This window comes from Pteronotus mesoamericanus, unplaced genomic scaffold, assembly GCF_021234165.1.
Source record: "Pteronotus mesoamericanus isolate MK-2021 breed Mesoamerican mustached bat unplaced genomic scaffold, CSHL_Meso_final contig_164, whole genome shotgun sequence".
NCBI lineage: Eukaryota > Metazoa > Chordata > Mammalia > Chiroptera > Mormoopidae > Pteronotus > Pteronotus mesoamericanus.
Genome location: NW_026555065.1, coordinates 410,189 through 423,407, shown reverse-complemented (window position 1 = coordinate 423,407; position 13,219 = coordinate 410,189). Strand labels below are relative to the sequence as shown.

The following is a 13,219-nucleotide window of genomic DNA, read 5'->3' as shown; positions in this document are numbered from 1 at the left end:
CCTCCAAACTTTCTATCTCAGATGCCCTGAGGAAGGGGCAGGGCTTAGGGAGCCCCACCTTGTCATGCATCATCAATAAAGTTCATTGTACTCAGCCCCCACCTCAAAAAAAAATTGTGTTGAGAAAACTGGACAGATACATGCAAAAAAAAAAAAGTGAAATTGGAGCACTTTCTTACATCATACACAAAAATAGACTCTAAATGGATTAAAAACTTAAATGTAAGATCTGAAACCATAAAACTCCTAGAAAGTAACAAAGGCAGTAAACTCTTTGACATCACTCTTAGCAATATCTTTTCGGATATATCTCCACAGGCAAGGGAAACAAAAAATATGCAATTAGGACTTTATAGAACTAAAATTTTTGCATGGTGAATGAAACCTATGAAATGAAAAAAAAAACAACCTACTGGAGAAGATATTTTAAAATGATACTTCTTATAAAGGGTTAATATCCCAAATATACAAGTAACTCATACAACTTAACACACACATACACACAAACAACAAGCAATCCAATTTTAAAAACGGGTAGAGGACCTGAATAGACATTTTTCCAGAGAACATATACATGGCCAACAGACATATCAAAAGATGCTCAACATCACTAATCATCAGGAAAATGTAAATTAAAATCACAACGAGATACTACCTCACACCTATCAGAATGGTTATCATCAATAAATCAACAAATAACAAATGCTTGTAAGAATGTGAAGAAAAGGGAACCCTTGTACACTATTGGTGATTCCTGCCACCAGTATGAAAAGCACTATGGAGTTTCCTCAAAAAATGTAAAAAATAGAGCTGCTTTATGATCTAGTAATTCTATTTCTAGGTATTTATGAAGAAAACAAAAACACTAATTGGAAAAGATATATGCACCCTTATGTTCATTGCAGCATTACTAGTAATAGGCCAAGATATAGAAGTAACCTAGATGTCCATCAATAGATGAATGGGTAAAGAAGATGTGGTACATATATTCAATGGAATATTATTCAGTAATAATAAAAAGAAATATTGCCATTTGCAACAACATGAATGAACCCATAGAGTATATAATGGAATATAGTTCAGCAATAAAAAAGAATGGAATTTTGCCATTGGAATCATGCCATTTGGGACAACATGGATGTACTTAACTGGTATTATGCTATGTGAAATAAGTCAAAGAAAGACAAATACCATATGGTCTTGCTTATATGTGAAATCTAAAAAACTAAAACAAATGAATAAATTAAACAAAATAGAAACATGCCCATAGATACAGAGAACAAGCTGGTTGCTACCAAAGGGGAAGAGAGTAGGAGACTGGAAATATTTTTTAAAGTCCCTACTACATGAAGCCACCTATAGAGTCAATGCAGTCCTAGTCAAAATACCAATAACATTCTTCAAAGAAATAGCATGTGTATGGGACCACAAAAGACTCCAAATAGCCAAAGCAATCTTGAGCAAAAAGAATAAAACTAGAGATATCACACTTCCTGATTTCAAACTATACTATCAGGCTACAGTAATAAAACGGTATGGTATTGGCACAAAATAGACAAATAGACCAATAGAACAGAATAAAGAACCCAGAATTACCCCCTGCTTATACAGTTAATATTTTACAAGGGGAGCCAAGAATATCCAATAGGGGAAGTATAGTGTCTTCAACAAATGATATTGGAAACAATGGACAACTATATGCAGAGTGATGAAAACGTTATCCTACACCACACACAAAAATTAATTGGAAATGGATCACAGATTTAAACATAAGTCCTGATAGTATGAAATTCCTAGAAGAAAATTTAGGAAAGAAGATCCTTGACATTGGTATTGGCAATGATTTTTTGGATATGACACCAAAAGGAAAAATAACAAAAGCAAAAATCAAAAAATGGGACTACATCAAACTTAAAAAGCTTTTGCATGGCAAAATAATCAACAAAATCAAAATATAACCTACAGAATAAGAGAAAAATTTCACAAACTACATATCAAATAAGGGGTTAATATGCAGAAAATATAAAGAACTCATTCAACTCAACAACAAAAAGAACATTCAGATTAAAAGATTGGCAGAAGATGCAAATAGACATTTTTCCAAAGAAGAAATACACATGGCCAACAGCTACATGAAAAGGTACTCAACACCACTAATCATCAGGGAAATCCAAATTAAAACTGCATGGAGATACCACCTCACACCTGCCAGAATGGCTATAAAGAAGGAAAGAAATGAGTGGGGAAGATGTGGAGAAAAAGGAACATTTATGCACTGTTGGTGGAGATGTAAATTGGTACAACCACTGTAGAAAGTAGTATGGTGGTTCTGCAAAAAATTGAAAGTAGAACTACCATATGATCCAACAATTCCTCTTCTGAATATTTATCCAAAGAAAACAAAAACAGCAATTTGAAAATATGTCTGTACTCCCATGTTTACTGCAGCATTACTTACAATAGCCAAGACCTGAAAATAACCTAAGCGTCCATCGTAAATGAAAGAATCAAGAAAACATGGTCTATATATAATGGAATATTATTCAGCCACAAAAAAGAATAAAACCTTGCCATTTGAGACAACATGGATGGACCTTTGAAGGTATTATGCTAAGTGAAATAAGTCAGAGGACTATTGTAAATACCATATGATCTCACTTATATGTGGAATCTAAAACAAAAAAAAAACAAGCTCATAAATACAGATAACAGATTGGTGGGGTTACAGGGAGGGGGTGCAGGGTAGAGAAGAGGTGAAGGGTAGGAGGTGGTGAAATAGGTGAAGGGCTCAAAAGGTACAATCTTCCAGTTATAAAAATATATAAATCCTGGGCACATAATTGTACAGCATGGTAAATATAATTAACAATACTGTTTGCATATTTAAAAGTTGCAAGGAAAGTATACCTTAATTCTTCATAAAAAGAAAAAATTGCTTCTTTTTGGCCAGAACTGTCATATTCCAGTAATTCACCAAAATGACTAACACCAAGGGAAAGAGGAGAGACATCCACTATATATGTTCTCTAGCTCTTTTAGAAAACATGGAGCTGTTCCTTTGGCCACATACATGCAAATCTATAAGAAAGATGATATTGTAGACATCGAGGGAATGGGCACTGTTCAAAATGGAATGCCCCAAAAATTTTGCCATGGCAAAACCGAAAAGTCTACAATGTCACCCAGCATGAGGTAGACGTTATTGTGAAAAAACAAAGGCAAGATTCTTGTCAAGAGAATTTATGTATGTATTGAGAATATGAAGCACTCTAAGAGCCCTGAAACAAGTGAAGGAAAATGATGAGAAAAAGAAGGAAGGCAAAGAGAAAAGAACCTGGGTTGAAATGAAGCACCAACCTGTTCTACTCAGGGAAGCACACTTTGTGAGAACCCATGGAAAGGAGCCTGAGCTTCTGGAGCCCATTCTCTATGAATTCATGGCATGATAAATTTAAAAAATAAAATAAAATAAAAGACTTCTGTACTGATTTAAAAAAAGAACGAAATTATGACTATGTACGGTGATGATGTTAACTGAATTTATTGTGGTCAAATCATTATGTTGTACGTACTAAACTAATATACTGTTATATGCTGTAGATGATAAGGGGCCACATACCAAACCTGACAAACCTTGGCGGGGAGCGAGGGGCGCCTGTATAGCGGCCTTATTAACCACAACCTAAAGTAACTGCAAAAGGACGATCTGAAATTAAAACTTATTAACCAAAAGCAATTTATGGCAGGTAGTCATGTCCTAGGCTAGAAACTTCCCTGAAAAAAAGGCAATCTTTACCTTAATTAAGCCTGTCTATTGTCCTTTTGCATCTATGATAATATACCTTTGGAATGTCAAAGTAATTTCCTTTTTCCAAACCCCTCAAAGCACAGATACCACACCAAAGCACCAAAGTGGAAATTACAAATCCCCTCATTGTTATTAATTGTTGATTGCTAACTATCCTGTATCCACTTATGTAAAAAAAAAGAAAAAGCATGTGTTTCTATCATTTTGCTTTTTATACAATCCCAGAAATTTACCCACCTCCCTAATCTATCACCAATGGATTTGATGTAACCACTTATGTCCTCTCTTTCAACTGTGATGTATAAAGCAGGGTGCAGAACTGCCATTCTCTGGAACATCTTCTCAATCCTTTGAGGTTTTGCTTCCTGGCAAATGTCAGTTTGGCTCAAATGAACTCATTTTAAAAATTCATACAGGTTTGGACGTTTCTTACATTGACAGTGTCAATTATACCTCAATAAAAAACAACATTTTTTAAATACTCTCAATATTGAACCCAAAAGAGGTTTTATTAGCTTCAAGGGATAAAAAGAATGGAATACAGCACCTAAGCCACGCATCAACTGCAGCAGGAGGTCTTGCAACATCTCTAGTGCACTTTCAAGGCATTTTCACCCAATCATCAGGTGCCTTAGTTATAAAAATTGAAGTTGAAATGGGAAGTTCCCCTACATTCCTAATATATATTTTATTCTTTGCGGGGGGGGAGGAAGAAGACAAAATTTACTCATAATTCCCAAGCACATCCCTCTCCACACACACAAGAAGGTACTTAAATTAGGAGTCCATCCAGATTCCAAATCGACTCCACTGCCCACTGTGTCATCTTGGGTTAGTCACCAGGGGTGCCCAACCTGTGGCCCGCGGGCCGCATGTCTCCCAGAATGGCTATGAATGCGGCCCAACACAAAATCATAAACTTACCTAAAAACTTTTTTTGCTTATCAGTTTTCATTAGTGTTTATGTATTTAATGTGTGGACCAAGACAACTCTTCTTCCTCCAGTGTGGCACAGAGATGCCAAAAGGTTGGACACCCCTAGTAGACCTTAGTCCTTCCATCTATAAAATGGAGATAATAGTATTTACCTCTTTTGCTGTGTGAAGATTAAATGAAACCTTGCAGCATGTGGCTCAGTGCTTGGGATATATCATAAAGCTGCAAGTTTCTCATTTCCTCCTATATTCACTTATTTTACCTGAGACGCTGTACTAGGCACCAGGGACTAAAGTTAACTAAGTAGCTCCTACCTCTAGGTGGCAATTGGGGGTGAGGGGTCAGAGCTAGGACTCATTAACTGCTGTGTGAATAGCGTCACAGGAGCTACGGTGCACAGAGACGTCCATTTACCTAGGTGACTTTTTCCTAAACATATTTATAATGTTTAGGAGCCCTGAACTTCGACCAAACCAATGGAATTAAATAGCACTGATAGACGCCTAGCAACTTCACGAGTTACGCCTTGTGCGCAGGCGCTTCCAAGGTGGTCGTTGCGAGCGGCTCCCGCCCCGCCTCTTCCGTCAAGCGCCGGCGTGGATTGGTTCGCAGGCTTCGTATAAGACCCTGCGCGCAGGCGCAGCGCCCCCTTTCCCCAGCTGCCGCTAAGGTGCTCGGTCCTTCCGAGGAAGCTAAGGCCGCGTTGGGGTGAGGCCCTCACTTCATCCGGCGACTAGCACCAGTCCCGGCAGCGCTCGCCCAGCATTCGTCAACACCATGGCCTCCGTCTCGGAGCTCGCCTGCATCTACTCGGCCCTCATCCTGCACGACGATGAGGTGACGGTGACGGTGAGTGGGGGCCTGGGACGGCGGCGGGGACAGCCTACGGGCGACAGATTTAGCCGTCCTCCTAGGCATGAGGGTTAGGTCTTTCCGGGCGTAACCGGGTCAGTAGACACCCCCGTGGCGGCTTTAGGCCGGGAGCCCTTCAGGTGGATCCACGTGAGAGTTAACCAGGGGCCTCGGCCACGTGCCGGCTGTTGGAGGGACTGGGTTGCATTTGCGGCTGCGCCCTCTATCTTTGAGAGCTTTTTCTTCCTTTCGGTAACGTATGCAGCGCGTAGATACCCTTAATCCACATCCACACCTAGTTATGTTCCAAGACACTCTCTTTTTGGTGTGACTTTTCTTGAATTTTTTCGGTTCTCTAAGTAGGCCCTGTGGAGCCAGGTTGCATGGTGTGGTGGAGAGCACATGACCTCTGGTCTGCCTCCCAGTTTTTAATAGTAACTTAAAATAGCGTGACTTGGTCAAGCCCCGACCCGTGAAATGGCCGCGATGAACTTGCCACTTTGCAAGATTCCTGGCACCACAGGAGCAGATGGCATTTCTTTTGCTCATGACAGCCTAAAAGAGTTGTAAGAAAATGTCGCCCTAAATAAACATACATAAAATAGATAAAATTTTGAAAATGGATAAACATGGTTTTGTACACGTTTTGAACGATTTATTTTCAATTTGAGTTATTTTGGAAACATTTAAGAAAGCTATAGTTTGGTTGCTGATGGATTGTCATTTTATTTGTTTTAGGAGGATAAGATCAATGCCCTCATTAAAGCAGCTGGTGTAAATGTTGAACCTTTCTGGCCAGGCTTGTTTGCAAAGGTAAGGTGAGGGTGGCAAAATGATTTGGAGGAGTAAATTTGGGAAGACCTACCAATTACTAAGTAAGGTGTTAATGCCAAACAACGTTCAAAAGTACCAGGAGGCCTGATATGCCACTGGGACAACTCTAGGTGATATTTTTTCACATTTCTATTTAAGGTTTCAGTTGTCTTTGTGACTTGACTTTCTTTACCTCAGACTGGTTTCTCTTCTGCTCTGAAACCATGGTAAAAGAATTAACCAGGTTATTCCTTCTTTAAGAGGGTCACCTAGGAGATGACTTTTATGCTATTCCAAGCAAATCCCTTTAGTATGATGGCATGCTTTAATGGAAATTGGGTGTGGTAGCCTTTGATTGACCATTTTAACTGTGTTTTAGAATAAGAGACAGGATTCCTACCCAAAGAACTTGGCTCTAGCTACCTTCTATTGCACAGGTATCTGAATGTCTGGCAAGTGAAGCTCATAGATGCTAACTATTCACCTTGTGTTCTGCAGAGAGCCTTGAAAAATTGAAAATATTGTGCCTATATCATCTTCAATAAATTCCCTTGGAAAAAGTCCTGGAATTAGCAGTTTGAAAATGAATTCACTGTTAAAAGGAGACATGGAACTGGAAGGAATCCTGGCTTAGGAAGCTTGAGGGTTTTTTGTTTTGTTTTTAACAGATTAAGCCAGCATTTGGCTAGTTGTACCTTATACTTAAATACAGAATGCAAGCATGAGATTTAAAGCTTGAGGGTTGTTTTTTTTATGATTGCTTATTTTTAATATAGCTGTGTGGGTTGCCCCAATTTAAGTTTTAGGGAATCTGAGTAGCAAACTGTTACTGGCAGACTCCAGAAAGGGAAAAGGAAAAGAAATACATATATGAAATTATATATATCATTATAAGTTTGAAAAAGGGTACCTTTTTTAAAATTTTTTCCTGGTAAGTACTATAACAAAACAGAACTGAGCATTCACCTGTGTGTGCACTTGTGTTGCAGGCTCTGGCCAATGTCAACATTGGAAGCCTCATCTGCAATGTAGGGGCTGGTGGACCTGCCCCAGCAGCTACTGCTGCACCAGCAGGAGGTCCTGCACCCTCAACTGCTGCTGCCCCAGGTAGGAAACTTTGTATGAGAGGGAGGAGTGGAGTCTAAAACTATTAGACACAAAATTGCCCTTGATTTACTAAGTAGATGATGTATAGAAATCCTAAAACCAGAAGCACAGTTTGAGGGAAGTTTGGGGGTATTTTGACCATGGAAGTTGAAGGGCCTAGGTGTCTTTGGAGTTTAAAATAAAGGCATGTGATTGACTTTTCTTTCTTTTTTTCTTAAAGCTGAGGAAAAGAAAGTGGAAGCAAAGAAAGAAGAATCTGAGGAGTCTGATGATGACATGGGCTTTGGTCTTTTTGACTAAATCTTTTTTGTAACACATTCAATAAAAAGCTGAACTTTATGGCTGCTGGTCTTGCTGATTGTCTGGGGAACTGCCATATAAAGATGATCTCACTTCTATAATGTTGGCTTTCAACCTGTTCTGCTATGACACAAGCTGGACACTGTACTAAGAATGTATGTAATATTGCAGCATTGAGAACTGCATGTGGGGAGGTAGGAGAAAGGGTAGGTACCTTGTCCAGATTACCTGTATTAATTTCATGATCACAGGGTTTGTCCTCCAGGAATGAATAAGAGGCCAGTGGGGTCCAGTCCTCAGAATTTAGAAAGCTCCTTTGCTAATTCCCAGGCACAATCCTGGCAGGGTTGGGGAAGTGGCATAAACTGGAAATAGGTTCACTTCTCAAAATGCCAAGGCACTATAGGATTTTAATTTATAAAACATTGCATATTCGGATGATGTGCCGGGCACTTGGAACATTCTGCCCTTAACTTTTATCTCCATTTAGAGAGGCATGGGATTCAGAAGTTGAAGAAAAATAGGGCTTTAGTCCCATTCAGCCCAGTGTACAGGACCATTTATGTAAGTCACTACAACCACTTGTGCAAGTGGCTATTGTAGCTTGTAAAATTGAACACCCTATAACTTGGTACATAAGGACATTAAGATATATCTCTAGGAATGTTCAGAGCACTTAAAAGTAGAAAAATCAGGCTTATCAGAAAATAAATGGTTTTAAATTACCAGCAGTGAAAAACTACAGACAGGAATTTTTGCTAATAGGTTACATTTAAAAAAACACGAGTTCCAGCCCTGGCTGGTGTGGCCCAGTGGGTTGAGCTCCAGCCCAAGAACCAAAGGATCGCTGGTTTGATTCCCAGTCTACAGTAGATGCCTGGGTTACAGGTTAGGCCTCCAGTTGGGTGTGCGTGAGAGGCAACCACACATTGATGCTTCTCTCCCGCTTCTCTAAAAATAAATCTTTAAAAAAAAAACAAGTTCCAGTAAATGACCTATAGCATGTGCCCTTTCATGAAGCTCCAAAATAAAGAGATGTGTTAGGCATACATATATGATAAAAGATTTGGTGAACAATTTAGGACCTTAAGTAAGGGAGGGTACAATGGGGAAAAGTGCGTAGATGTTAACTGTGAACTCAAATTTTGGCTTCCATGTTTGAAAAGGGCCACTGAAACAGTGAGGAATGTGTTTCAAAGATTGGTCCACAGCCTCAAGTTAAGTATCTATCTTCCCTCCCTCATCCATCAGCTAAGGGCCAGCACTGCTGATCTTTGTTCTTTTGCATAGAAATCCCAGGGTGAGGCCCCATGTCACAGACAAGTAAGTGGAAGCTCAAGGTTAACATGGGTGAGGTTACAAATTACTAAGTGGGTGGAAGGGCCCTGGCTGCTGTGGCTTTTGGAGCACTCACACAAAAGGTTGGGGGTTTGATTCCTGGTCAGGGCATGTACCTGGGTTGTGGGTTCAATCCCTGGTCAGGGTGGATGTGGGAGACAACCAATTGTTTCCCTCTCTAAAATCAAACTTTTTAAAAAAATTTCTCAAAAACACAGGTTCTGCCTCCAAAGCTTGTTAACAGCATCTCTCCCCATGCTCCTGCTTTCTGCCCTCTTGCACCAGTTTCCTCGTTAGCATGATTGTACCTACCTCACAGACCTCTGGAGAGGCCTGAGATAACATGAATTCCTTGTACTTAGCATCCATGTCAGTAGGAGGGAATACTGACACTTCAGCTCGCTGAAGAAATACTTCAGGTTAAAGAGAAAATTAAGATAAAGGAAAGCACAGCATCTAGAACAACTGAAAATCAAGTGGCAAATTGGGATATAAATATCAAATACAGTTATTCAAACTAACACAACTGCAGATGTTCACTATAGCAAAACAAATGTTAACATGGCCTAATGGGTTTTTTAAAACATCTAATATAGTAAAAAATCTAACACCTAAAAAAATAGCCCCTTTCAAAAGAATGATTTGATAATCAAATTAGGAGACCGCCACACACATATATGCTGACCTTTTATTCATTTTTATATTGACTAAAACTCTAGTTCCACCCATCCTTTAGTTTCTGAGTCTTGATTTGCTCTTTGCAAAACGTAAATAAGATGTCCTTCATGTTGGGGAATGAACAGATTAAGTGAGCATGCCCATCAATGATTGTTGGTATGTAATGTTATTTCCCTCTGCATAAGGTACAAGAAACACAGCTGGCACCCTTGGTTCCCAGAACCCCCAGGTCCAGCAGGCCTAGGTCTTATGTTCCTCAAAACTACCCCTGCCAAACTTCACAATCAGGCAGCAGCTTTGGTTTCACACTTCTGATTGTTTACCAAGCACACTTGCTATGCTGTGGCCACTGAAAGCATACTTAGTTCCGTGGCTGGGTGGCTGGCTTACCCTTTTAATGATTCTGCATCAGCAGGAAGACAGAATTGGGTGTAAAGGCTCTCTAATCCTTCTGTTCTGGAGAATTTGAGGAAAAGGCTGCTCACTGACATCTGAGAATAATTTTTTTTTTTTAAAGATTTTATTTATTAGAGGGGAAGGCAGGGAGAAAGAGAGGGAGACAAATACCGATGTATGAGAGAAACATCAATTGGTTGCTTATGGGCGCCCTGACCCAGACATGTGCCCTAACCTGGAATCAACCGGTGACCTACTGCTTTGCAGGAAGATGCCCAACCAACTGAGCCACACCAGTCAGAGCTAAGCACAACTTTTTAAAAATCCTAATAGTTACTGAATGTGTTGCACATGAGATAAGTGTTAAAAAAATCTGAAGCTCCTGTTAAATGTTACACTCTATATTTTTTGTACTTCTCAATAAAAAGTGATAGAGAACCACATATAAAATTCCATTTCTTTTTTTCAAATACAATAGAAAATTTATTTAGAAAATTACAGAGGTAGTAAAAGTGAGCCAGCTGAGTTGCATAGGCTCAGGAAACAAGTAACAGAGGCAGAAGAGCCCTTGGAGTTTAGGAGAGACAAAGGTAAAGGCAACCTGATCTGCGGGGAAGGAGGGAAGGAAGGGGAAGGCATAGGGCTGCTTCCGAGAGGGAGACTGCACCCACAAATGAAATTTTAAAACCACATTTTACAAAAGATAAACACTAATTAAAATGAAAGAATTCAAAATACATAAAGCAACGTAGTATATTGTTTAAAATTCAAATAAAATGTGTCAAATTGTTACTCATAATTTGAAGAAACATAACAGTAAAATTCAGAGCAAACAGTATGAATCAGTAGATTATTTTTTGTCTGAGTAACATTATGGTTTAGAAATAATTTTCACATGTTCTCCCATTCTGAACTTTACTATGTCAGTACAACATACTTAGCCCTCTTTATATAGACACTTCAGAGATACTGCACATTCAGTCCAGCCCACCACAATAAAGAGATCTATAATTTTTTTGCTGGTGGAGGATCTTGCCTTCAATTTGTAAAAAATACATTTGTGAAGTGCAATTAAAGCGAAGTGCAATACAATGCGGTATGCATGTATCAAAAAACTGCTCAGAGAGTTTGAGCGCCAGGTTCACACAGCCAGTGCAGGCAAAGCTGGGCCTGCTGCCTGAGTTGTCTCAATCCAGCAATCCTTCTACCATGATGTGGTGTCCCTTCCACACACACACTTTTGTAAGGTACAGTGGCCCTTGATTTTCTTTCTCTTGTCACTTTATAAGCCACTTCTCCCTTATCTCCTTATCTTCACAAACAAGCCTGAATAATTAAGCTTGAGACAGGCATGGGCTACTTTCAAGAGAGCACTAATATTGTTCTGAAACAGCAAGGAGACATCCTTCAAAGTCAAATCACAGTTACCACCCAACATGCATCATGGACCCGGGATTGTTCAAGTCGGATTCAACAATCTGGAACACTCGTGTCAGGACACAGGGTCAGAGACCATCACTTATTTTCACAGGATTGAAATAGTTAAGGGCTTCGAAAGAATCCCCCACATTCTACTCAATTCTACTTGCTGAAACTTCCAACCCTCTTACATACTTTGAGGGTTATTATGATGTCCAATTAAAATAAGAAATGTGCATCTTTCATCTTGCACTGCTATCCTCCCTCTCTCTGGGCCATTGACTACCTACCCCAGTTAAATTCTTCCAAAAGCCGTAAGAAGCCCACCCCGGGCTATATTAAATTTCTGCTCAGTTTCCTGTCCCACTTCTGAAAAGGAAATGTGTAATTATTTATCTATGATATTCGTTCAACTATCTTCCCTGTCCACACGGTAAGTTTGGGGATCAGGGCTGTCTGTTTTGCTCACCTGTATCTTCAGTACTTAATCACAGTGCCTGGCTCATTGTTGGTGTTCATTATATACTTCTCAGAGTCCAATCTCTCCTTTAACTGGGAAGAACATGATTAGCAGTCAGGGCCCAGACAAGAAAAGGAACTTGCTCAGCAGCAATGATTAGCAGAGCCAGAACTGAACACAAGTTCCTGGCCCAGAAAATGCTCTTTCCACAGTAGTTTGCTGCAGAAACCTAGCCTGCCTCAGGCCACAAGCCTCATCTATTCATGGAATTTCCATTTATTATGCACCTTCCAGGTTGCCAGGTGTGGGTGTTCAGGTCCTGAGATGAGAACCCAGATGAAAACGGAAGGCCGTGACACTGGTAACCAGGTCTGGCCTTACACATCATTTAATCTTAAACCCAGAGGACCTGGCTCCACAGACTTAACGCGAGAAAGGCAGGGGATTCCCCCAGGTGATGCCTATGCCAGGCCTTGTTGATGAAGGAAGAATTCTCAGCAGGTCGAACAGTAAAATGAAGGCGTGATATCCCTGAGCCTGTAAACTTCCTTCTGGACATGGTGACCTGTCACCTCCCCGGGAATGTGATCTTCTAGGATGAGGGAGAAGATGCAGGAAAACTCGGAGACTCAGGCCAGGTGGACAGATGAAGTGTTCTCAGCTTGCCTTGGCCTTTCATTAACGAAAAACTTATGCCCTGGCAAGGTGCTTGACAGTCTACCGTCCGCGTTCAAATTCTAGCCCGCCGCTCAACTAGCACCGTACGCACTGGGAGGAAGAGGCAGGACGAAAGGCGGGGCTCGAAATCAATTGTGGTCTTGGGAAGCGGAACCTCTCAATTTCACTAAGTCCTATTGACCACTAGGGGCGCTCGAAGAGCCTTGAAACCTTCTGAGCATGCCTGTTAAGATGAGTCCAACTAGTAAGAGCCCTTTAAGGCTGGGTTAGTAGCCGCGTCGCGGTCTCGGGCGGTGGTTAGTGGATTAAGGGAATTAACCTGTTGTGAAACCTCTGTGTCGCGAGATTCCAGCTCTTTCGTTAGCCAACAGAAATGGGAAGGGACATACTTGTGAATTGGGAATAATGACGCGTTCCTGCCCCAGGGCTGTTTT

The 13,219-nt window shown here is 40.4% G+C and overlaps 1 protein-coding gene across 1 annotated transcript; it reads left to right on the top strand.

The window, feature by feature from the left end:
• Positions 1-5,373: 5,373 nt before the first annotated feature.
• Positions 5,374-7,855, top strand: RPLP1 (ribosomal protein lateral stalk subunit P1). Its single transcript, XM_054565217.1, has 4 exons — positions 5,374-5,593; positions 6,335-6,409; positions 7,399-7,516; positions 7,737-7,855. The coding sequence occupies exons 1-4, from the start codon at positions 5,522-5,524 to the stop codon at positions 7,814-7,816; spliced, it is 345 nt and encodes a 114-aa protein (XP_054421192.1). The 5' UTR covers positions 5,374-5,521; the 3' UTR covers positions 7,817-7,855.
• The last annotated feature ends 5,364 nt before the right edge of the window (positions 7,856-13,219 follow it).